The sequence below is a fragment of the Lethenteron reissneri genome, chromosome 21 (assembly GCF_015708825.2).
Source record: "Lethenteron reissneri isolate LAM-NWPU_2019-01 chromosome 21, ASM1570882v1, whole genome shotgun sequence".
Lineage (NCBI taxonomy): Eukaryota > Metazoa > Chordata > Hyperoartia > Petromyzontiformes > Petromyzontidae > Lethenteron > Lethenteron reissneri.
The window spans coordinates 18,609,730-18,635,192 of NC_083799.1; the positions used below are offsets into that span (position 1 = coordinate 18,609,730).

At 47.4% G+C, this 25,463-nt stretch overlaps 2 protein-coding genes across 3 annotated transcripts; one reads left to right on the top strand and one right to left on the bottom strand.

Annotated features, from left to right (window-relative positions):
- Positions 1-812: 812 nt before the first annotated feature.
- Positions 813-13,806, top strand: LOC133345357 (heterogeneous nuclear ribonucleoprotein A3-like). 2 transcript variants are annotated; one of them, XM_061556041.1, is made up of 11 exons: positions 813-945; positions 3,695-3,811; positions 4,321-4,467; positions 5,042-5,252; positions 5,473-5,571; positions 6,279-6,353; positions 6,449-6,505; positions 7,261-7,398; positions 7,536-7,673; positions 8,052-8,162; positions 10,169-13,806. In XM_061556041.1, the coding sequence occupies exons 1-10, from the start codon at positions 934-936 to the stop codon at positions 8,129-8,131; spliced, it is 1,074 nt and encodes a 357-aa protein (XP_061412025.1). In that variant the 5' UTR covers positions 813-933; the 3' UTR covers positions 8,132-8,162; positions 10,169-13,806. The 2 variants fall into 2 exon arrangements, with proteins under 2 accessions (XP_061412025.1, XP_061412024.1); XM_061556040.1 differs by lacking the exon at positions 10,169-13,806 and adding an exon at positions 8,504-9,205.
- On the bottom strand, positions 13,792-25,232 carry LOC133345355 (segmentation protein cap'n'collar-like). Its single transcript, XM_061556039.1, has 3 exons — positions 25,144-25,232; positions 17,642-17,960; positions 13,792-16,077 (listed from the first exon to the last, which is right to left on the bottom strand). The coding sequence occupies exons 1-3, from the start codon at positions 25,161-25,163 to the stop codon at positions 14,998-15,000; spliced, it is 1,419 nt and encodes a 472-aa protein (XP_061412023.1). The 5' UTR covers positions 25,164-25,232; the 3' UTR covers positions 13,792-14,997.
- Between the last annotated feature and the right edge of the window lie 231 nt (positions 25,233-25,463).

Consider the following 25,463-nt stretch of genomic DNA (forward strand, 5'->3'; position numbering starts at 1 on the left):
ATTCTGACCATCCCAAGTAAATACGGTAAGCACGCGTGACCCCGCGTGGCCGGGTCATCTTCCGGAAGACGCGCGCGCGCGTATTTGCGAGTTCACGCTCCTTCTGGAAGACGTTAACGGCTGATCTTCCGGAAGATATCTACCTCTTCTAGAAGATTAAATCCGATTTTGTTTGTTATTGGCGTGGCATCTTCTGGAAGAGGAAGACTATCTTCATTTTGGTTTGGTTTATTTTGGAACAGAAATAAAACCACATTGGGCAATAAATTATCGTTTTTCGATCGGCAACCTGGTTACACAATTGAAACCTGGTTACGGCAAGACAACAAAACAATCCGTAAGCGATTGTCTACTTTACATGGTCAAGTTTCGAAACCGTCAACACTGTAGAACCAGCACCAATCATTGTAGATTTTAAGTTTTCGTGACTGCAAGGATTCATTCATACTCTGTGTTTTTTTCGGTAAAGTCACGTAGGTAAAAATAAATAAATATAATCACGACGTTGCGGAGGCAACACAAGCTTCCGTCTTCAGGTGGAACCGTCACAGCTAAATTACTGTATCAAGTACAGCACTAATCATACAAGAAGGCTGGTAGAACGCATCCCACGGTAAAGTTACTTAGGTAAAAAAAAAACTAAATAAATTAAAATTAAAACAACTAAATTAAATGACGGAGGTTTGTGTTGCCTTCGAAACGTCGTGATTTGTTTTAATGTAGTTTTCATTTTAATTTATTTTATTTCGTTTTTTCATCTACGTGACTTTGGCGCACGTGTTTTGCCAAAAACGAACGCCGTCTTCCGGAAGACGAAGACAAAATCTTCCGGAAGAGGAAGTCGTCTTCCGGAATTCATAAAAACGCGCGCGCGCTTCTCCTCGTCGCCCATTTCGTCGTTGCTGTTTGGAAGACATCGCCCCGGCGGGAAACATGCCCGGAGACGTAAGATCGCTTCTACCACCACCACCCTCACTCACTCGCTTAATATTAGTTGTTTTATTCAGCGGAGATGTGTTTTTAAATCCTCCTCGCTGTCTGGTTGTGTTTGTGGCGTTTGTGTGTTTTTTGTTATCTTTTTACAAAGTTAACCCTGACCGCGAATTGTAAAATGGCGGCCGGCGTTGCGTGCATCGTCAAGGCAAGGGCATTGGGGGTGGTGAGGGGAGTGGGTGAGGGTTGGATTGTGACCGTGAATAGGGGGGAATAAACTCTCTTCTTTCTTTCGTACGGCTGTTGTGGATGCGGAGCAACGGCCAGACGACCGCGTTCGGAGCAAGCGGGTGGTGGGGGTGGTAGTGTCGCTATGGACGTCCCCTTCGTTGTGTGTGTGGGTCGGACATTGCGTTGTTACACGTGGCACGGTCTGTCCTGGATGGACCTCGGTCGCACACCGTCGAGAGTAACAATGCTGAGAGAGCGTCGATGAGTACGGTGATGGTATCGGAATTGTGTGAGGAAGTATACGGTGGGTGAGGGCACAAGAGAGAAAGAGTGATGGGGCATTGGCGATTATTGCCATGGTGGTGGCCGCATGGCTGATGGCGGGTGCGGCTTATTGTCCGAATGTGTAATGTTCACTATGGCTGTGGTTATCGGTGCACTGCTATATGCGATACGGTGCATGCAGTCGGGGATGTGTGCATTTTTAAGTGTTGTGCACCGTCCAGTACACGTGTGGCTTTATTGGTGTGTGACTGCTTCACTCTTTATACGCCTGAAACCTTTGTTCAAATAGAGGACCGTGCATCAATGGGGCCCATTGTGGCGAGATGTTAACTCGCCCGGTATACAGGAGGTCGTGGGTTCGATCCCGATCCTTCGTGGGCTCCCCGTGATCGCGTGGATTTTTCCCCGGGACCTCCACTTTTAGAGACATGCGTTTTAGAGTATTTGCTTGCTATATACGTGTCTTAATAATAAGGCACTTCGTTGAGCTATCGTTTGTGGCGAGGTCGCTCTTAAAAAAGAGCTATAAATATCAGTGGTAATTATCTGGTAAACATTTTGTAGATCCATTGCCCTCTACGTAAATACTCCGCTGCGCCTTTAGAAACCCTCACTGAGCAGCGTGGTGAAGTCTTAACGCCCTTACATAGTTGAGAAGTAGATTTATGAAGGGCTGTACATTGCTCCTCTCGAACGCGTTCTCTGCACATCTTCAGATGCTGGTGGTGAGACATTGTCACATTACGTCTTGTGCCGTTCATAATCATAACTAGGCGGTTAGCTTTGTATCGTTAAGCACGTGGACAGACAGGTCTGATTGCTCTTTGTATGCTGTTGTGCCCAGCAGCAGTGGATATACGAGCCGATCTGTAGCGCTCAAATGACCCAGCGTGTGCAAGTTTTAATGTCAAACCTGAGGTGTGTTTATAGAACCAATATTGTCAAAGGACACTTACTTGTAATCGAATTATTACATGGCCATTGTGTATCCACAACAGTGCGTACTGCGATCTAGTCTTACTCTCGATATGTTGCATGAGCCACGTGCAACGAATTTTACTTATTTTGCTCGCAATTGCTTTTTCAAACTAATTACCTAGACACTTATCGTGCCATGCTGGTCAACGTTTGATTAGAGCTTTAGTATCATGGCAGTAGATGTGTTACATTCCGTGTGATGGTTATATTTTTTAAAGTTTAAACTGAACTGGAAACCCAGTAAACCCCCTTTTATCACACCGTGCAATATAATTGTTTAATATACTTGACATTTAATGATTGGGTAAGTTGCTGCTACTGTTGATTTTTAACCTTCATAATATTAGCGGCTTCACCCCTTTTTAGGTTTCTTATGGTTTGATTAAATAGGGTGAATTGCGAATGCACGTTATGATGTTAAAGTATGGTAATTACATGCCAATACATTTACTATGTTTTGTCACAGAATTTGAGAAGTAAGCTTACAAAGTGCCACGTGTTCACGCAATACAGGACTCTACAGTTGCCACCTGCTGGAAAATCACGGCCTGTTGCGTAACAGTGCCCTTTTTATATATCCACGAGCAAACCTGCACGTCCTTTGGACGTGACCGTCCCTCAGGCCAGCCAGCCAGCAAAACTTATATCACATACAGAAGTATGGTGTGAATGGGTCCCGTCCTTGAAAGACTTGCCACCCTCCTCGCCCCCCCCCCCACGCTTCCCCTGGTACCCCCCAAACTTACTGAACCCCCCCGCCCGACTAACTCCCAACCCACGCTTCCCCTCGGACCCCCTACCTTACTGCCCCCCCCGACCGCGCGCCACCATCCGCGTGTCGGCCACCCGTACTCTTGACCCTCCAACCCCCGACGAATGCCATCGAGTCAAAAGGCGCGACGGGTTAGCCGGCCATTAGTACGGTAATAGCACTGCTGATCGCGCATGTGCGTGGGATACACGGCGAAGGCGTGACGTCGGCATGCACGAACCTGGCAAAACGCCGTGGGGGGGTGGGTTATGCGGTCGACGTCATCACGCAGATGTACGCGGTGACGTCACCACCGCCCACGCACACAGGATGGAAAATGTACAATCACCCCAGTTTCCCATCAGGAGCACTTGGTGATATCCTGAATCCATTGGGGGAAATGTGCAAACGATGGTTTGAAGGTACTCTTTTACTGGAAATACGTTACGTTATGCAGTACATTAAAAATGTGTCATTGATTACTTTATAACGTTTTGATTTTTGTTTACTTTACAGCACTACTCTCCAGATGAGCAGCAGCGCAAGCTGTTCATCGGTGGCCTCAGTTTCGAGACCACCGAGGAAAGCATGCAGAAGCATTTTGAACAATGGGGCACGCTGACCGACTGTGTGGTAAGTTAATTGTTTCGCCGGAAAACCACGAGTCGGGATTCTCTGTTGCCGTTCATAGTTTGTACAGTCGTTTTCCTATTTTGTTGACCCTGTCCCACTGGCTTCTGTGTGCTAAAGCAGGACTATGGGTTTGTCGAAGCCCTTTTGGCTGCATCTTATCAACCGATCCTTTTGTGACTTGGGGAAAGGATGGGGTCTCGCTTGGTGGCTTGCTATCGGTTGCCAATATGGGGATCGCAAATTATTGTGGATCTTGGGACAAGTCCGAAACAAACGCTAACATAAGTATACAACAGTTTTCGTTATGGCTGATTGCAAATAAAAAATCCCTTAGGCTTCATACACACATATATGACTTCTGCCAATAGATGGCGGTAGTACTCTGTCTCGTATATTACAGGGTTAAATCCGGGTAATTGTTGGTCACAGATTGTGGGTGGATCGTGGTACTGCTACACATTGCCTCTTTTTAAGTATTCTTGACTTGATTCTTGTTCTCTGCTTGACAGGTGATGAGAGACCCCCACACAAAGCGCTCGCGAGGCTTTGGCTTTGTGACGTACATGTCGGCCGAGGAGGTGGACGCTGCAATGGAGGTTCGCCCTCACCATCTGGACGGCCGCGTGGTGGAAGCGAAGCGTGCCATCTCGCGCGAGGTGGGTACCCCCTCTCGCCGTCTTTGAAATCGCGCTGGGGATTGTCAGCTTCAACAGTTATTGTGGCCTCCTCTAAACCCTTAATCCTGTTAAACCCTTTATCCTTCTGCAGGCTTTTTAATCAAATCAATTTACGAGGACATTTATTTTTCGCCTCAACCTTAGAGTACAAGGATATTGCGAAAGTGCTACGTGTCACTGACATAGTTTGCAGTAGTTTAATAGGGGATGACATTTCTACGCGTTCTCATAATGCCTTTAAACCCCCTATTGTCCATGAACCACCTTTTGAGAGCATTTGCATTACACCATTGTTAAAATAAATGTATGTTGTGCGAGCACATTCAAGAACAACCTGAGTGTTGATGGCAGTTTTGTGGTGCCATTTATTTTCCATAATGCAAAGCAATATTAAGTTGTGTTTTTGCCAGTTCCATTTTATATTTGTGCATGCTGAACGTGTTTTTAAAGTGCTTTGTAAAATGGGGATTTGAATTGTATGTTCTATTTTAATCTCTGTAAATGTTGTGCATCATTGGTAGCTGGTGTAACCTGTTTCGTATGCCTTTCACAGGACTCTCTCAAGCCTGGTGCCCATCTGAAGGTGAAGAAGATCTTTGTGGGTGGCATCAAGGACAACACGGATGAAGACCATTTGCGAGATTACTTTTCAGAATATGGCATGGTGGAGTCTGTGGATGTCATGGAGGACCGCCAGTCTGGCAAGAAGAGAGGTTTTGGCTTTGTCACGTTCTCTGACCACGACGCCGTTGACAAAGTGGTTGGTAAGTCGAGCTTGGTACACCGGCAATGCTCTGCAGTAGTTTAAAGCTGTAAGCAAACTTGGCTTTGCGAGCTATATTTTGAGTATTATGACAAAACTTGCTTTCTAAGTGTTTTGCACTCTTGACACTTTCCAACAAACTCGCATTGCTTGTGTGTTTTTTTTTTATTCATGGGGGTGGATTTATAAGTTGTATTTTCTGTATCCTCGTTCTATTTTAGTTCAGAAGTACCATACCATCAATGGGCACAAGGCTGAAGTGCGGAAGGCTCTCTCCAAGCAAGAGATGAACTCTTTGGGAGGAGACCCAAGACAAGGTGGTAAGTAACACTTGAGCTGTCATATCAGCACAATGCAGGAAGTCCCCTACCTCAAATACTGTTCTTAAAATTACATTTAGATACAGATTATTAATTTTATGTTTACAACCCCCGATGGCGCTGATATTTAATTTCAAATAAATACTTTTCAGACGCATGCTTCTTCTGCAACGCGTTCACTTTTGGTTATATTTAATGAATGTTTACAGTAGCCTACCATATTCTTCCCTGGTTTTAAGTCAATATTCATGACAAAGGTGGTGAGGACTTTTCGGTCTCCTGTTCACTGCACCCATCACCTTCTTGGTTCTTTCGGTAGAGTCACGTAGAAGGGAAGTAATAAAATAATAAAAATAAAACATAATAAAATAATTCTCACGACGTTTCGGCCACAACGCAAGCAGCCGTAACGTCGTGAGAATTATTTTATTATGTTTAATTTTTATTATTTTATTACTTCCCTTCTACGTGACTTTACCGAAAGAACCAAGATGAATCCCTGCAGTCACGAAAGCTTTAAATCGAAATTGCAGCATCACAGTAAGGTTTTAAAAAAAGTGTATTCATCATATGTAAGAATCCTGATATTTCTATACCCATTTATTTAATGTATTTTTAGGGAGTAAGTGAAATGTGGAAAGAGTGAATGGGCTAGGGTTGAGTCTGCGGTTGAAATATCTTTTTGTCCTTTCCTGTGTTTTCAAAAGGGAGAGGAGACCGCTCCGGTGGCTATGGCGGAAGAAATGGAGGTGGGGGAGGAGGATACGGAGGCAGTCGTGGAGGTAAATATGTTATCAAGTTCTTTGACGGTTGTGTGTTTACATGATTCGCTGATTGTTGATGAATATAACATCAATTATTATGTTTTTTCTTGAAGGTGGTGGCTACGGTGGTGGTGGATATGGGGGTTCAGATGGTTACGACAGCTATGGTGGTAAGTACTGGCTTTTTTTAACAACCTAAGAATTTGGTGAATAAATGCTGGTTCGTGTTGAGTTTTTCCACAATTTTCTATTTACAAAACCCATCTTTAAGTAACCTTGTGTTAACTTGGTCATTTTGCTTTAGTAAAAGGAACACTTACGAATACAGTTGCCAGATTAATGTTACACATTTTATGCTTATACATTTTATACTTCAAGCATGCTATGTGGGGTATGAAATATTCATGTTAAGATTCGCAAATTAAATGTCATTACTCCCACAATGCTTCAAATGTGTTTTGTATTAAGTTTTTGCATAATTAAAAGTAATTCCTCTAAAGAATGGTCAAAACAAACTCGGCTTTACAAACGAGATGGACTACAGACAGAAATGGTTCATACAGATAAAGGCATGGGTTCATAATATGTTTTTTTGGGTTCGATCTCGTAAATATAAATGTGTCGTTAAATCCGCCACCACCGGACACAGCCAATCGGTAAGATTTGTCACGTAAACGGAACATGCCAATTCGTTACTAGCACAGCGGTGAGTTGGAGCAAAATTGTGTTGGGTGGTGGCGGGTTTAACGACACATTTACGCGATCTAACCCAAAAAAACCTATTATGGATGATATTGGTCACGAAAGGATTATGTGTTAAAAAGACATGAGTTCTTGTGGTGAATCATTGACATGCGAGAAAATTTTGGATGAATACTTACGAGTAGTATTAAATTGTGGTGCCTGTTTATTCCCCCCGCCCTAGGTGGCGGGTATGGAGGTGGTGCAGGCGGTGGGTATGGAGATCGTGGCGGCAGTTATGGCGGAGGTTATGGCAACCACGGAGGTGGATATGGCGGAGGTGGTTATGATGGCTATGGGGGTGGTGGAGGGTATGGTGGTGGTAAGTTTTTCAACACTTACATTATCAATTTGCCAAACATTCAATCAAGTCACTTGTACATTTTTTAGATTTTTAGTTTTTACTTAAAATGTTTGTGATGTGGAGAATTTGTCCTAAAATGTAACTGTGCACAACAGGTAACTATGGTGGTGGAGGTGGTGGTGGTGGGGGCTATGGTGGGAATGATTTTGGTAACTACAACCACCAACAGTCCAATTATGGACCCATGAAAGGTGGAAGCTATGGAGGAAGAAACTCTGGAGGTCCATATGGAGGTATGATGAAGCTAAATACTTGTTACTAGTTTCTTTTTAATAATTAGTACGATCTGATAATATTATTCAACTTGCCTTACATGTCGATTGACTGTTATTGTGATTAAATCCCCTTTCTACTTTTGGAAGGAGGATCCCAGTGGGATGAAAAAACTAAAATGCGGGATTCCTGCATTAAACAGCGGATGTTACGTCTAAGGAAAGATAGTTTTAAAGAAGGTTAAGGGCAAAGTTGCGTAAAAATCCACGTGCATTATTTAGAAAAATTACTCGATCGGTGCGCAAAAATGGCAAGGGTCTTGACGTGTATTGCACAAAATAAATGATCGTCTTGTAAATGGATATGGCATAGATATTTACGTAGATCTCTCTATTCAGGTGGCTACGGCTCTGACGGTGGTGGTGGTGGCGGCGGCGGCAGTGGTGGCGGTGGCTACGGAGGACGTGGAAGATATTAAGAGTGGATATGGTGGCTCTCAGTATCCCAAGGTATGTATCGCTATTATTTATGCATTACTGTAATGCATATCACATAAACTTACATTTTAGTATTTTCATGTTCCTACCATGACATTTTCAAGATGTTGGTTAACCATTTCATCGCAAGATAATGTTTTTGCACAAAGCATTTCAAAGAACAAAAAGCCTTCGCGTTAAACTTAACAAAGGCGTTGGACTATTTTATAAAGTACACAAGTCCGTACCATCAGTTGCCTTTATGACTTGTGTAGAGCACCCTCAATATTTCAATGTTTTTGTGTAGTAATTTTGGAAGTCAATTAACAGATTTACAACTGTTGTTTCGTCTTCTATTTTTTACGTTTCAACAGGCCAGAGTGTAATTAGCCAAGACCAGCCAAGAGTGACAGGACAGCCTCAGATTTGTGGGCTCCAAAGTGACAGTCCCCCTTCAGGCAGACAACTCCATAGAACTTTTTACCTCCCTTTCCATAGCCCGTGGCATGTGTGAGTTCAATATTGTGCCTTTGTGGTGGTGGTGATTATAAAACATTTGTCTGCAGTGTATGCTATAAAACCGCTTTGTGTGAAAATTTACACAGCATTCCACGTATTCAAAATAGTGGTAAATCCTAGTCGAGTTTTTTCATATTTTCCATTGTAGTTTCATGTTTTGATTTTTGAATCAGTTTTGAGTACAGACTGACATGTCCATTGTCTAGATTGCTTTAACACTGCGTAATTTACAGATATAGTGCACGTAAACGGGATGATGTATGCTTAACAGGTTGGTTTCTACGAGCCAATAAAAATCATGTTTCGTGTCGGCCTCCATACAACAATAAAAGTACTAGCAACACACTAAGAAATGCTTTGAACATATGGCTTCCATCATTGATGTTACCCACAGACCTGTCAGCTCAAATGCTTTTTTCATATGAATGAATTTTAATATTATGTTTTAATGATGTTTTAATTGACTTCAAGACCTTACTAATAAGTCACATCTCTGACCTGTTTGGAAAATGTGTTGTCAACCTACTACAGCGAAATATAAATTTTTCAAAAAACCTTTTAAAGATTAGATTGTTTTCATTTCCTAGAATCGTGCGTAATTCGCCGTGAACCGCGCGCTCTTAGTTCGTATCGTCATGGTTTCTTGAACGTAGTCACGCAGTCCGTTGGGTGTTTTTACATTTCACAAGACCGACCTACCGCTCGGCTATTTGCTCAACAACTTATCGTTGCGCCCAAGCGATCTTAGAAGAGGGAGATGTCTTCTGCACTGCGGAGAGCCAAGAGTCCCCGTCGAGACTGAACGTGTAGCTACGACAGCCAGCTCCAGCGTTTCTCAACTAGGTGACCGCGGGAGCCATCGACGCCACGTTTTATCACAGACGACAGCTTAACAGCGCACGCCTCGACAGCGCAGCCACTGGAGTTAAATCGGCGTCCAGAAGAATCGTAGTTGCCGCCGCCACCTGCTCCTAGAGAACGGAACGCGACGCAGCTGCCCCCCCTGAAGGATGTCACTGCATGTTGTTTCTAGCACCCCACTCTACCGGGATTCCTCCCCCTTACAGGTTCGCTAGACGTTCCAGCCTCCCCCCCCCCACCCAGTGAGCTCTGTGGACGCAGAGTAGCGAGCTGGACGCGCGAGGAGGCCGCAGGAGACTAGCTGCAGAGGCCCCCTACGACAGCTGCGACCGTAGCAAGCAAGTTGGTGTGCTTGTAGCGGCAGTCCCTTCAGCCCAGCGCAGGGATAGGCCGTGTGGACTGATCGTCAAGCCGAGCTTGTGTCCTGATGTAGCAGCTTGAAGCTCCGTTTAGGACAGATATCAACCAGTGTGGTAATAGGTAAGATTTGCAGAGCACCTTTATACAAACATGTTTAGATGTTTACAAATCAAATATGCAATTTCATTGTTTTTTTATTGAATTGGTTGAAAGATTGATTTCTAAATAGCGAGTGTTTTTATGCTGTGCTTGTTGACCGAATTGTTTTTAATAACTTTTTTTATCAATTGCTGCTGCAGGTGTAAAGAAAGAAATATTATTCTGACCGAAAAGGTAAGTGTCTACAATGCATCAGGTAATGGACTAACATGTAGGCTTTTGTGACCAATATCCATAATAGAGGTTTTTGGGTTTGATCTCATGTATAAATGTGTCGTTAAAACCCGCTACCACCCTACACAACTAGTCAGGGTTGTCACGTAAACAACGTGCCAATTCGTCACTAGTACAGCACGCCGGTGTGTTGGAGAGCCAAGCCACAACATTTACAAAGCGAGCACAATGGTTTGCCAGTAATTACAATTGGCTTCATCACCACCGGTGTGCTGTACTAGTGACGAATTGGCACGTTCTGTTTACGTGACAACCCCCTTACTAGTTGGCTGTGTCGGGTGGTGGTGGGTTTTAACGACATTTACGCGATCTAACTCAAAAACCTCTGGACCAAAAAGTTCTGGACAAAGTGAAATGCTGGTGAATGGGGATGACTCGTGATGTGTGTTAAGTTTACATGTTTGATTTGTCCATTTCCAGCCCTCCTAACCACAATTTTAAAATGCTTCTGAGAATTGTGATGCAGAGGTGCTAAATCAGAAAAAAAATTGCCATTTTTACATGGAATGGGTGGATTGCACCCTACAATAGTTTGGGTTCAATTTAATTTTTGGGGGGTTACTTTTTGCTGCAAATTTTTTTGCAATCCGAATAATTGTAGGTTTCTGGTTGATAACGTTCATGAATGGGGTGTACACGAGGTGGTGTGTGCACATGTGGATTGTGTTCTTATCAACTTCACTTGTGCTCGATAAAAATTCGGTTAGATCATGTAAATTTGTCGTCAACAGCACTAGTGTGTTGTGATGGTAAGCCCACAACTTAGTGCTGTTTGTTGCTACCTGCTTGGCATATTGGGGCCTGTTCTGCAAAGCAATAACCCCCGACATTCTGTGAGATAACTAGAACTTCGTTTTGACAGCTTTTCTCACCCATCCAGACCAGATTTCGCAGCTATTCGGCACGACACTGGCTGAGAAATACCTGTGCCATCTCGTCAGCTAAAGCTGGCTTTGGTTAAATCCTGAGTTTGAGCTTTGACATAGCCACCTCTGATTAAATTGGACTTTTGGTATTGTCCCATGTCTGGAATACAGTATTAGGGAACATTTCCACCTGTTATTAAATTAACATCTGCACAGAGCAGGTGGAACGATACAGCACAGGATGGATGGATAGGAGGCAATTGAATATAACTTGGAAGTATCAACCGGGATTGGGCAATACTATTTAGAGTTATGGATGGAAATTACTTTAATGACAAAGAATCTGACATGTCCATTGGGCCTGCTTAAGTATTAAAGGGAGACGTTGAAAATGTAAGATACAGCAATATTGAGGAATGTAAAACAATTCTCCCCCAGGGACATGTGATGAATGTCACTCCAGAGCAGGAGAACAGACTTTTTTCCTGTGCAGTGAATGTAAAGTTGAAATGCGCATTTACATAATTCGATGCTTACAAACGAACTTTTAATATATTTTAATCTCTTGATTTTGTAACGTACCTGGTATTAGCTGCCGCTGACATTGCTAGAATGCAACTGGTAATTTTCTTTGCATGTGTAATGGGTTCCTACACATGTATAATGGTAAATAGGCATTTACATCATGCAGCATTTAAATGGGATTTCGAAGGTGAAAACTTTTTTTGCCATTGTGAAGAAACATTTGGAAGTCTTTAAGCACAATTCATCGTGACTCACAATCATCGCGTGTATTAAAGGTATGCCAATGGCCTTGATGTCTGATTTTTTTCCATATATACATAACTGCTGTACTGAATCCAAATTCGGTGCAACCGTTTGAAATTACGTATTTGCTCAGAAAAATATGAATGTGCAGTAAGATTGTATTCCCTTCAGCTCTGCACTGCTTCGTCCTGTGATGCCACAATCTCTTTGCTGCACATGAGCTAATCTCTTCGCTCCCATCTCCACGGTCCTCGCTTTGGGTGCGTTTCCTCTTTGTGGCTGAGGATCCGTTACTACCAGTCTCTATCATCCCTTCTCGCAACGTGCTCTACGCAAGGCCACTTTTGTGTACCCAAGACTTTTGGGGTGCCGCGGTGGCGATATGTAAACTACCTCACCTGGTATGCAGGAGGGCATGAGTTTGATCTCAACCCTGACAGGCCTGTATTTTGGATTTTTCGCCGGATCCTCCGGTTTTTGGAAACATTCATTTAGAGTAGTTGGCTGCTCTTCATTTCTGCATGGGAAGTCACTTGGTTGAACTATCATTTGTGGCCAGGTCACTTCCGAAAAAGAACTATGCACCTCAGTGGGCCTTAGCTGCTGAAATAAAATAGTTTACACAACGAGATCTCGTGTAAGTTGCATGTGTTCTCTCATCCATACGATGTTCTCTCACGGTGTGTTTATAAACATGCATCTCTTAATTCGTGTACTTTTTAAGTAATCTCTTGTTTGCTAGTCCATGTCTCCGATCCAAGTCATGGAAAGGTAATATGGACTGGTTGAAAATAACTTGGTCGCTTTGGTACGTTTTTCACTGTCATTCAATTTTACTGAAACTCCATCTTTGTTTTGATTTTAGTTTGGCTTGATTTTTTATGTAGATACAAATAATGTGTCCATGTTTATTCTTTAACATTTTTAGAACAATTTCCTTTTTATTGTTGCTGTTACTATCCTTGTTGAGAGCATGTTCCCTTGCCTGACTTTTAATTTGTAGTATGCTTCTGCATGGATATCTCCCTGGAGGTGTTTCACATTCATAAATTGTCATCTATATATTTAGTTTTATTTAGCAATTGCTTTGTGATGGTGTGGATGACTGCATCGGTGTCCACTGAATGGAATGCTATTTCATTCTACAAAAGCCAAGGGTTCCATTTGGTGTTGACACTTACATATTCGGTTTAAATTATCCGGGTTTTTTTTTTTTAAACCAGCTCGTTTTCTTAAACCTCCGATTAGCACGGTTGGCTACGTATGGCACGGAAGAAGTGCTCCCACATGTCTCGCTTTTTCGGGAAAATGGATCTGGAATCATCAGCGTAAACTTGCACTTTAATTAGGTGGTGGGTCGGCTGGTAGGTGGAAAAAAATCATGATTTCTACGCAAGTTCTGCAACGTCCTGTGACCACAATCTTCACGGTAAACGAAAAATAAAATACAAGAGAAGCCACCGCATGTTTGAAAAGTTCAACGATCGTGTGCATGCTGTTCAAGCGGTATTTGATGTTAACATATCCATTAGTGTGCTGCAGTGTATGTCAGATAATGCGTCTGAAGTTTGTATTCAATAAAGGTACGCGTTTGCCTAGTGGATGTTATTCGACTGCACTTTCCATTAACATTTAGATGTAGTCTTTTGAAGTCCTCGTGGGATCGGTTCGGCTTGCCAAAAGTGCGTGGAAACACTTTGTCATGCTTTAATTCAGAAAGCAGAAATACGCGTTCGTGAGTCACCAATTTCTCAGACGTTGCGCAACAGCTTTGCACAAGCAAACGGTGTCGGTCGTAGAAATTCAATGCGTTGGGTTTTGAATGCGACGGAAGTGTGTTTTACTGTGGCTTACGATTTTCACGTGTATGCAGTGTACATTTTACTGCAATAAAGATCGTTTTAACACTCGTCGCGTTTTCACTTTTGCTGAACGTCGTTTACGAACTTGATAAAGTAGCATTTTATTCCATCAATACAATGAAATTACATTTTGGTTGGTGAGATCAAACAACTAGAAGTAGATTAATGTATTTGATCATTGAATTCTCGACGATTATCTTTGACTTTAACTATGCAATCGTTTTCTGTTGGTGGGGTGAGCGGGGCATCAGATTTTGATGCACAGATTTATTATTGAGCTCGGTTGTCACGAAGGCTGGTTATACAACCGACGTTTGGTTTCATTCGGGAGACACATTGTGAGATTCCGAACCAGCCGCGTGGACTTTACAATCGGAATCCCTGCATGGGGTCTATTTTGGCGTTCGATACAATTTACATATTTTTTTATGGAAAATCGGCACTTACGGTACGATGACGAGACTACTCAATTCCAAAGGCAAGTGGAGTTCCAACTACTGGTTCGACTCCACGCATGGAAGATGAGTGACGCTCATTGCTTGTCTGTGCCCTTTAAACCGAAATGAAAGGAAGTAACAATTTATTCCACTTATTGAACACCGGTTGAAATATTGGGACTGTGACATTGTAAACATCCATAGGTTAAACATGTAATGGCTTGACAACAACTTGCACACATTCACGACAGGGAAGCAATGTCTTCCCATTTTCCTGCTTTACTCCGAACGTGTGTAATACAAGTAGGATTTGCAACGCGTCAAATGGAATGCACTGGATTTGGAGGTGGGCATTTTTGGAAAGGGTTTTTTTTGGGAAGTGGGGTTGGAGAAAATATAAGGGATTTTTTAAAATATATATATTAACTGAGAAACATTTTTGGTGGGTGGTGGAAATTACAATACTGATGTGGATGAAATGGGGAAGAAAATGCGGTTGGCCCGATCCGAAGGACTTTTTTGGGTTTCCCGGGCTTGTAACGACAGCGGTTGCGTTAAAGAGTGCAAATGTAGAAAATAGGAAATCAAGATGTACGGAGCCCGTCGTGAAGACGTGCTCTCCTGTTTGGCTGAACATCAAGGTAATATTTAGGTGGCGGTTGCTGCCACATCAGAGGGGGGCACAGGTGAGTAAAAGGGTGGGTGAGTGCGTGTAGGATCTAGTAAACAATTTTGGCTGAAACAATCGTGGCCGTAAAGCAAAAAAAAAACCCAAATGTATTCTGACACGCGCGCACCCCTCTCAAGTCGCGTGCGAAAAATGGGGCAGCTCGAGGGGGAGACCACCGCTCGCGTTCGGGGCGAACACGCCACCCGCCAAATGTCCACCTACCCCGCGCCCGCCAGGCGCCACGTGTCCGCCGTGCAGCAGGTCGTGGAGCTGCACGCGCGTGGCCCTCAGGGCCCCCTCCAGCTCCCAGCGCTCGCGCAGCAGCTGCTCTCGCTGGGCCCCCAACCGCCCCAGCTCGCCCTCGAGGCCCGCGAGGCCCTGGAGTTTGCGCTGCCGGCAGTTGTGCGCCGCCGCCTTGTTCTTGCCGCGCCGCCTGATGTCGCGCACGAGGCTCATCTGCGCCTCGCTCAGCGCCAGCCGCGAACGCCGCTCGGCCAGTTCGGTGGCCGGCAGCGCCACGATGTCCGACACGGACATCGGGATCTTCATGGACCTCGCCTTGCGCTCGTCTTTGCTGAGCCTCGGCGATGAGGAGGACGAGGAGGTGGTGGCTGTCGTGGTGGTGCCGGCGGCGATGCCATCATCGTCGCTTCTGCGCAACGCGGCGGCGCAGTCGCCCCACGGCCCCACCGAGTGGGAGGCACCTGGGAGGCACGCGGATGAGAACCTCGAGTCGCCGCTCGTCGAAGCGGCGACCTCGTGTCGCTGGGCCGTGGGAAAGGCGGCTCCTTGATCGGGCTCGAGGGTCCCGTGCGAGCGGTCCAGGCCGTCCGTCGTCACGCCGAACTCCCAGTGTCCCCCCGAGGCTGGCGCGACATAGTGGCCGTCGACCTCCGGGGAGCTTTCGGGCTGGTGTGAGCTCAAAGCGAACATCTGGCTCGACGCATAGCAGCTGGGAGGTGGGGCGTGATGGACTGTCCTGTGGCCGTACGCCTGAGGCTCCGGGCAAAACGTGCCGGGCAGTGCCGCGCTGACGCGGCTGGTGTGTTCGGCGTTCCCGAAGGCCGGGTTGGGATTGTTGCCGGAGTGCGCGTGGTTGGGGAAGTCGTGGGGCAGGCACAGGGGGGACACGTGGAAGCAGTCTTCTTCGGCCACCGTGTAGGAGCTCTTCAGATAATGGCTCTCGTCAAAGGAGGCGCCTCCCATCGCTGCCTGTCGGAGACAACGCGTTTGAGGGGTTCATGGCTTGCTTCTCCTTGCAACGCTCTCTTGGATAATAATATAGCAGCGTTCATAGTAACAGCATCCCACAAAGTTGTACATTAATTATATATATGTATAAAAGAACCAATATTAAATATAAGCGGTTGGCTTCGCACGGAGCGAAAAAAGTCCAACAAACACACGCATACATACACCAAGCAAGTGAAAACCCCACTGCCAAGCTAAATAACAAAAAATGATTAAACAAATTAAGAAATGGCACCAAAACAAGAAAGTACAAACAACTAAACTAATAATCCCAAGTATTGTGGGTTGTAGGTCTCAGCCTTGTCACCAATAACTGCAACCCAAAAAAGACACATTGCGTAGCAGCCTTTTGTAATTTTATATTTTACGTAATTTGGTGATATCTCTTGAGGCCTGAATCAATTATTTGACTGCTATGTCACAAACACCTCCACGGCAGGGCAGAAGAGACGGTGGTTGCCACCTCGTGTGGGTACGAAGCAATTAAAGGGACCTCGGAATCTAGTTCTGTGAAGTTAACTTCCAGAGGCAATTCCCAAACGTGGAGTGGAAAACCGCTCTGCGAAGCTTCGGATCGACGCTTCTTCTCCGCACCTCCGATTCGCACGGTTGGCTACGTACGATGCGAACGAAGTTTAGCATCAAATTTCACTAAATTTCTCTGAAAATGCAGTTAGAATTTGTTGGATATAACGCGATTGAGCGAACAGGAATAAGCGGTCGTACGGTTGCCTCTGCGTAGCACCACGCAAGGCGGGGAGGCTGCTGGATACTCCTAGATGCTACTCAAGTGCCGCAGTCTTCGCCCAGTCTACGTACGCATCTCACGTGGCATCTCTGGCTGTGCTTTACCTTATGCAATACATTATATTGGTAGGAACCTCCTGGTTACACCAGCCCACAAGGGATTATTGTGTCCGTCCGTCCGTCGTGCATCCAAAAAATGGGTGGGGCTGGGTGGAGAGGAGAGGGTGGGGCTGGGTGGGGAGGGGCTGGGTGGGGAGGGGCTGGGTGGGGAGGGGCTGGGTGGGGAGGGGCTGGGTGGGGAGGGGCTGGGTGGGGAGGGTGGGTTGGGGAGGGGCTGGGTGGGGAGGTTCTGGTCACCCCGTGGTGCCCTTATAAAACTCAACGTTAAACCTACTCACGCCGGCTTGTGCCCGCCCTCACAGTCGGGCATTTTAGCGGAATACACCACGCCGCCGTTGACCCTGGCCATTGACCGAGCAACCCAACGTTCCTACCAGCTCCCTCCGCAGGAATGTGTTTTAGTATAACGCGATTTTTCCATAACGCGGCGTTCTTCTCGAACGCAATCACCGCCGCGTGAGAGGAGAACAGACGGTACACGTGTATCTAATCCAGAGAGGAAATACCCCTCCCTGCCGTGCGAGTGAGTTTCAGTTTTTCCCAGTTTCATTTATTCGGTATAGCCCTGTGAGCCTGTGAGCCATTCGGCTCGTGTTGAGGCCAGCGGGTGTCTCGTGCTGGCGTGGTGCGCGCAGCGCTCGCGTAAACCCTTTTTCACCTGACCCTCGGCGAGACACAGCAGGTCCTGCCAGTAGCAGTGGCCCTGGTCCTCCGACGCGACGACGCACGACTGAGCTCCCGGCGCAGTGTGGTAGGGCAGGGGTCCGCCACCGCCGCCGTCGTCGTCCTCTCGGTGTTGATAGCCCGCGGGCTCCGATGACGCCGAGTGATGGGTCGGCAGACCCGAAGCCATGTTGTGTGCGCGTGACGGGCAGCTCCGGCCGGCGGGTGAGGTGCCCAGGTGCGTTCTTGTCGCTCGCTCGGGAGGAGAATCGGGGTCTGCATACCTCCGCGGCGATCCTTGAGGTGGACGCGATCTGCGATGGCACGCGGACGTGAAATGCGGCTCGGACGTTGGCACGCCGAATGCGGCGTTCGCTTAGCGCGCGCTCGCAAGCGCTCGGCTGGCAACATTAAAAAATGTGGCAGATCATGGGACCTTGCCGGAACCATCGTGGGAGGAGGGCCGAGGCTTCGTGTCGAAATGATATGTTATACAGTATGTATGCTGAACTTCTTTCGCACCGTACGTAAGCCAACCCGTATTTCATAGCGAAGATGTTCAGCAGTTCAGAAGTGTCTTTCCCCGAGTATAGCCAATTGAGCTAAGGAGATATTTGGGGGTTTCTTTGCTCAAGGGTGACTCGTCCGGAAGACCTAATCAAATGTGCATTTAGGGTGGGGGGCCTCACTCCGAATTCCATTCCCTTTGTAGCGCGGCTCCACTGTGTGTATGATCCACATTATGCGTGAGCCATCCCCAGTGTTGGATGATAGCCGAGGAGGGTTATTATGAACGACTGGATTGGGGTGCCTTGTGCTTTCGTGGTAGCGACAGTCATACAGATTCTATGCCGGCCTCAGCAGCGTTCCCCAAAAATAACGAGGACGAAATGAAGCCCCGGTTCATAGCGCTGCCAATGTGCCATGGAGGCGAGCGAGCTGAAGCCACCACCAGCATTTAAACACGCGTCCACTGTGAAAATTAGCTTCATAGCTCATCGGGGTTTCTCCAAAACAAATCCAACTCTGAACTGAGCAACTGAACTGCTGGAATGACCCGCCCCAACTGGAATATCTGTGAAAAATATCTTAATAGCTCATCGAATTAAAAAATAAAAACACAAATAATCCACCCTCCTCCAACCACAGCAAGTGCTGTAATCGAGCACCTACGAACGATCACGCGTCACACGACGGGGTGGGTGGCCGGTAACACGCCCGACCGCCTTTGTCTCCCCCACTGCTGGCGTGTACACGCCACACTGAATACGCAACTACGGCTGAGTCGACCTCGGGAAGACCCAGGACCGTTTCAGAGAATTTTCGCAGCGTAGTGCGCGAACAACGACACCACCGCTCCCCTTATGAATGTGTCCGCAAGTGGCACACGTGTCGGCGTGGCTGGCCAATGTTTATTTCATGCACCACGTGTACTCGGCGTTGGCATGACTTTGACAAATTGCGACTCTCGGAATAGAATAACAACAAATGAACTTGAAAACGAGAATTCCCGCCTCAGTGCGCTCTTGATTCAGCCCTTAATCAATCCACTGCTGGATGAAGGGCTCCCCACGCTGTCATCGGTTGTGGGTGCGGATCGCCATACTTCACCACGTCGGTCAGCGCGGGTTGGTGCAGGGCCAGAGAGGCTCAGCCACGGCTGTTTCAGACGTAGTCGCTGCGCCCTGGCCGGGAATGGAACCCGGGTCGCCGGGTTCGGAATGCAGTGTGCTAACCTTTGCGCCACCGCTCAACCCGCAACGGGCTCACAAAGGTCACCAATCGCACACTCACGATGTCCACGTAGTTTACACAGCTGCACTTGCTTAATAATAATAATATATTAGTAGCAGACATGCTCTATCCATCACTGCACGAAAGCCTCCCCAAGCCCCCGGTTTATTAAACTAAATTTTATGTTTCACCAGGTATGGCCCACTGAGCTATATAGTTCATTTTCAGAAGCGACCTGGCCACAAATAATAGCTCAACAAAGTGGCCCATCACGTGGACATTTATGGCAACCAAATGCTCTTAAGCACACGTTGATTGTAAATGTGGGTCGAGATCGAACCCACGACCTCCTGCATACCAGGCGAGGTAGTTAACATCTCGCCACCGCGGCCGGCTCTTGTTCCATGGTTTATATATATATTGTACTGTATTTAAATCACGCTCGTGTGGGTGATTCATTTGTAAGTGTGAAGTGAAGGGGAGGCAGTAGCCATCCGAGCCAATGTTGACGAGCCTTTAAGGTGATTCGATTGAGACGGGGTATGGGGATAGAGGCACTGTCTACATATTATGTAGGGGCATGCAGATGAGCCGGTGGTCACTGCGGTGCAACTGCTACCACAGTGCATTCGTCACCGCAGTACTGCACACCCAATACAACGGCCATTCGCCACGAAGTGACGGTGACGTCACCACGGCGCCTGTGCCAGGCTAGGTGCACTTTGAGGCAACGCGAAGTGTCGAAAGCTCACTGACAGGAGGTCACGAGACGACCCAGGCGCCATGGGTTGGCTGACTGAGATGACCGATAAATGCACCCAGCTGTAACCCCCTACTGTGCCAGGCTAGGTGCAGAAGGTCACGGGACAGACCCAGGTGCCATGGGTTGGCTGACTGAGACGACCGGTAGATGCACCAGCTGTACCCCCTTCCGTGCCAACTTTCTGTATTTTAGCCACCCGGCGCTCCGCTCGTTGTTGTGAGCCTCGCTCCTCTGCCCTCCGTTATTGTTGGTGGGCGACTGCCTCTCACTGCCCAGTAGCGTCTTTCACGAACCTCCTCCACAGAGGCCGATCTTGACACCGTTGGTATCAGTCATCGGCAAGTCCACTCAGCTCCACGTCCTCCCCTATCACATCAGCTCCATTTCTTCTCCAGCCCGTGTCGTGCCCGTTTAGCCCCCTCTATGTGGCCAAACAAAAGCTAATTTGGGCATACGGTGGTTGGGCATGTGGGCTACATGACCACAGTACAACAGGCATTACATAATTAGTCACTGCAGTACAACAAGTTTCACAGTACAACAGTCAGTGCAGCACAACATGAATCGGCTGTCATGTGCACGAGCGCCTACTTCATTGAGGGCGATCCTGACACGCAAAGATTCATGCTTGTATGTCTGCACGTTGAACTTCTTTCGCACCGTACGCAGCCAACCGTGCTAATAGGAGGTGCGGGGATAAATCGATTGAGTGATTGATTGAACAGCTTTCGCAGCACAGCAGTTACTGCAGCACAACAGTCACGGCGGTACTACAACAACAGCAGCAGCAGTAACAGCAGCAATAGCAGCAACAACAGCAGCAGCAGCAACAACAGCAGCAGCAACAGCCACTGCATTAACCGCGTGGTCGGAGAGTCGTGATAAAAGTCGAGTTTTCGTGCCGACCACGGAAACATCAGGCAGTGCTCCCCAGAGCAACCACAACTACTGTACCCGCCCTGCCCAGAGCCACGGGTTCACGGCACTCTCCATTCTCTCTGCACGGGAGGGAGATGGTGCCCAGCACTTTGCAATGGGGAATATAACGATAGACTTTTAGTTGAATTAAAATTTCATCTGTGCACAATCCGTGTACTGATACTAATCCTATACAATTATACATCTGAGATTTTGATCTGACCGTGGCATTAAAATACCGATATATGTTTTTTGCGTGCAATATTATTATCTACTTTATATTTCTAAAAAGAGCGTCTTCACTCAAGGCGCTTGACATGGCTTACAAACCGATGATAGAATGGGATTAGGTAGTCGGTCGGGGCGTGCGACAAGGTATTGAAGAAAGAGTGACAGCCATAGAGCGTAAATTATTACTTAGGGATCACAAAAGGGCTATAGGGGAGGCACGGGAAGGAGTGGAGGGGAGTGGAGGGGAGTGAAAAGGAAGAGAATGGGTAATGAAGAGGTGAGGCTTTAGGAGAGGAACGGAAAGAAGTTAAGGAGGAGGCATTGCTTAATGTGCAAGGGAAGTGTTGAGTCTGTGGGTAGTGCTGAGTCTATGGGCAGTGTTGAGTCTATGGGCAGTGTTGAGTCTGTGGGTAGTGTTGAGTCTATGGGCAGTGTTGAGTCTGTGGGTAGTGTTGAGTCTATGGGCAGTGTTGAGTCTATGGGCAGTGTTGAGCCTATGTGCAGTGTTGAGTCTGTGGGCAGTGTTGAGCCTATGGGCAGTGTTGAGTCTATGGGCAGTGCTGAGTCTATGGGCAGTGTTGAGTCTATGGGCAGTGTTGAGTCTGTGGGCAGTGTTGAGCCTATGGGCAGTGTTGAGTCTGTGGGTAGTGTTGAGTCTATGGGCAGTGCTGAGTCTATGGGCAGTGTTGAGTCTATGGGCAGTGTTGAGTCTATGGGCAGTGTTGAGTCTATGGGCAGTGCTGAGTCTATGGGCAGTGTTGAGTCTATGGGCAGTGCTGAGTCTATGGGCAGTGCTGAGTCTATGGGCAGTGCTGAGTCTGTGGGCAGTGCTGAGTCTATGGGCAGTGTTGAGTCTGTGGGTAGTGTTGAGTCTATGGGCAGTGTTGAGTCTATGGGCAGTGCTGAGTCTATGGGCAGTGTTGAGTCTGTGGGTAGTGTTGAGTCTATGGGCAGTGCTGAGTCTATGGGCAGTGTTGAGTCTATGGGCAGTGTTGAGTCTATGGGCAGTGTTGAGTCTATGGGCAGTGTTGAGCCTATGGGCAGTGTTGAGCCTATGGACAGACAGTGTTGAGTGTATGGATAGTATGAGTCTATTGGCAATGTTGAAACTATGGTTAGTGTGAGTCTATGGGCAGTTTTGAGACTCTGGATAGTGTTGAGTCTATGGGCAGTTTTGAGTCTACGGTTAGTGTGAGTCTATGGGTAGTGTTGAGTCTATGGCCAGTTTTGAGTTTATGGGCAGTTTTGAGTCTTTGGGCAGTTTTGAGGCTGGGTAGTTTTGAGTATATGGGTAGTGTTGAGTCTATGGGCAGTTTTGAGTCAAGGGGAGTGAAGTTTTAAGTCTATGGGCAGTCTTGAGTCTATGGGTAGTGTTGAGTCTATGGGCAGTTTTTAATCTATGGGTAGTGTTGAGTCTACAGGCAGTTTTGTGTTTATGGGCAGTTTTGAGTCTATGGGCAGTTTTGAGGCTGGGTAGTTTTGAGTATATGGGTAGTGAAGTTTTGAGGTATTTGAAAAGACAGCGGTGTAGTGAACGGGACGCCATTGGAAGGAGGAGAGGCGACGTGTGAACAATGTAATTACAGTACTGTGCTGCTTTCTATGTTTCCAAACATCTTACCTTCCACAATGCACGTACATGATGGTGATGATAATGATGATGACCTCACGCGGTCAAATGACCTCGAGACATGCACCCCACGGGAAGGGCCCCCGTCCAGCAATGGATTGATATAGGGGATCCTCTTCACATGCACTGTACTCATTTACAATTGTTAAAACGTAGCTGCTTGACATATATAAAATATGTAATCATTATAGCAGGCGTTCGTGGTCTCACCCTGAGCGTATGTGTATTATAATCTTAAATTTTTTTCTAAGAGACAGAGAGAGAGGAGCACATGGGTTCACAGAGACTCACATTCGAACCCGCTACTGTTGAGAAATGCACAGTTCAGCTTGAGACAAGACACATTGCCGCTGGACCATGAGATCGATGGTGGTGGAGACTTACAGACAGAATGGCAGCCAGAGAAGGGCGAACAACACATGCGGGAAGACGGCGGCACCGTGGGAGATGGCCCAATTGGTTTTATCTGCAATTATATTTTTTTACTAAAACAAACTATTTTATCTGACCAGGTAAGGCCCACCGAGCTGTATAGCTGTTTTTCAGAAGCGACCTGGCTATCACAAATGATAGCCCGACGAAGTGGCTTATCACGTGGAAATGTATCGCATGTTGATCCTAAATGCGGAGGGACACGCAAACTCCAAATACACAGCAGCAGGCGTCAGGGTCGGGATCGAACACGCGGCCTCCTGTACACCAGGGGAGGTGGTTAACATCTCGCCACCTCATGGCAGTACAGTAAGCTGGTTCAGGAGCTAAATGCCCAATGTCGAGGTTTGCAGCTCGCCACGACGAGAGGGCTTCAGCAGAGAGAAAGAGTTCGTGCCGTGTTGCTATTCCTCCTCCGTCGAAGGAGAGCAGAGCACAGTTATTGACTCTATTGGGTACATGGCTGCTGCTGATGATGATGACGATGATGAACTAGACGTTTCATCTCGCAGGACGGAAGTGTGAATCACAGTGATGAAAGTAAATGATGGCGCTCACCTCACCAGATCATGTCCGGCGCGTGGAATTGTCGCAGAAGGTCAGTCGCCCGAAACGTCGAATCTTCTCAGCGACGAATAATCTCAGCGGCGGTTATATCAAACAACAAGTATTGCTACTTTTCACTTAATTAAACCGGGCACTTTACCCATGCAATGTCAATCCAATTCAATGCGGCGGTTATCTGGCAAGTGTTGAGTTCCAGCGCAGTTAGACCCGATCCCAGCGTGCACATCCAACAATGTCTTGCTGGTCGGGCACAGCAGCGACAGCAAGTATAGCAGAGCGCCTATGAACGTAACAGTCGCTCCCCAACTCCAGAGGAGGCTGCTCGCTTGCGTGCGCACGCGCGCGCGTGTGTATATATACACACGCGCGTGTGTGTATATATACACACGTGTGTATGTATATACATAGACGTGTGTACGTGTGTGAATGAACTCTGAGCCAGGCTAGTCGGCAGCGCTTGGCAGGCAGATAGCGATCGACGAGTGGCGCTATTCTCGTGGTTCCCTCCACCACCCGCGAGTGGAACGTTCTGCGCGCCTCTCCCTCCCTCAACGTGCCCACCACCACCACCTCCTTCCCCGGCTACCCCCCTCCCTCGGCTGCGTGTGGGGGCTCCGATCCCTTGGCACGACCGGTGGTGGTGGTGGTGACACTTCTGGTAAACCCGAGGCCCGAGAGGCGAGGGGAAGCCGATCAGCCTTCTAGGAAATATGTGACGGTCCCAGCAAACTGCGTATTCCATTTTTTTTGTACTTTCCATTGTGCGATAGGTGCGCGCGCGCGCGCGTGCGAGTGAGTGCGTATAGCGCGTGCCACGTGTGTAGCGTGTGTCACGTGTGTCATGTGTGTAACGTGTGGAGCGTGTGTCACGTGTGTCACGCGTGTCACGTGTGCAATCCACTGCTGGATGACTGACTCGATGACCGCCTCCACACGCCAGCCGTTGCTGGCCTCGGGTCCGGATGGTGGTTATTAGACCATACTTCGCCACGTTGGTCAGTGCGGGTGGGTGAAGGCGTGCGGGTCTTGGGGTTTATGTGGGGCCAGAGGAGTACAGCACAATAATGTGTGTGTGTGTGCGTGTGTGGGGAGCGGTAGCGTTAGCGGTTAACGCCCCGCGCTACGAACCAGCCGAAACCCAAGTTCAATTCCCCGCTCACGGCCAACACCACTGACGATTAATCCGAACCTGTTCTCGGTGCCTCCCGTCTCAAATGAGTACCTGGTGCGGTGTGTAAACATCGCCGCGAGGAAGACAAAGGCGGTCGGGCGTAGTGTTGGCCACCCACCCCATCGTGTTCCGCAAACAGCACTTGCCCCAACGGTCTTGAGACGGCTACACGGGCTATAGGAGGAAGGGAGGGGGTCTTGGCCTTTGTGGGTGAGATAACCGGCGACAATGCGCGTGACACTAGGTGCATTGCGTCAACCAACCCGTATGACGTGGTCAGGCACAGGGGGGGGGGGGGGTAAGGCAGTGATTGACAGCGAGGAAGAGCCGGAGAGACCCCGATAAGAGCACCGCTGTCGCCCGTGTCCGTC

Excerpts from the sequence above, each read along its gene's own strand:
- LOC133345357 (XM_061556041.1), top strand. Across the intron at positions 5,572-6,278 it reads AGGAGACCCAAGACAAGGTG|GGAGAGGAGACCGCTCCGGT; the intron begins GTAAGTAACACT and ends TGTTTTCAAAAG. Across the intron at positions 6,506-7,260 it reads TGGTTACGACAGCTATGGTG|GTGGCGGGTATGGAGGTGGT; the intron begins GTAAGTACTGGC and ends CCCCCGCCCTAG.
- LOC133345355 (XM_061556039.1), bottom strand. The coding sequence starts at position 25,163 with ATGTTTACACACCGCACCAG. Across the intron at positions 17,961-25,143 it reads ATGTTTACACACCGCACCAG|ATCGCGTCCACCTCAAGGAT; the intron begins GTACTCATTTGA and ends GTGCCATCGCAG. Across the intron at positions 16,078-17,641 it reads TGTGTCTCGCCGAGGGTCAG|GCAGCGATGGGAGGCGCCTC; the intron begins GTGAAAAAGGGT and ends TGTCTCCGACAG.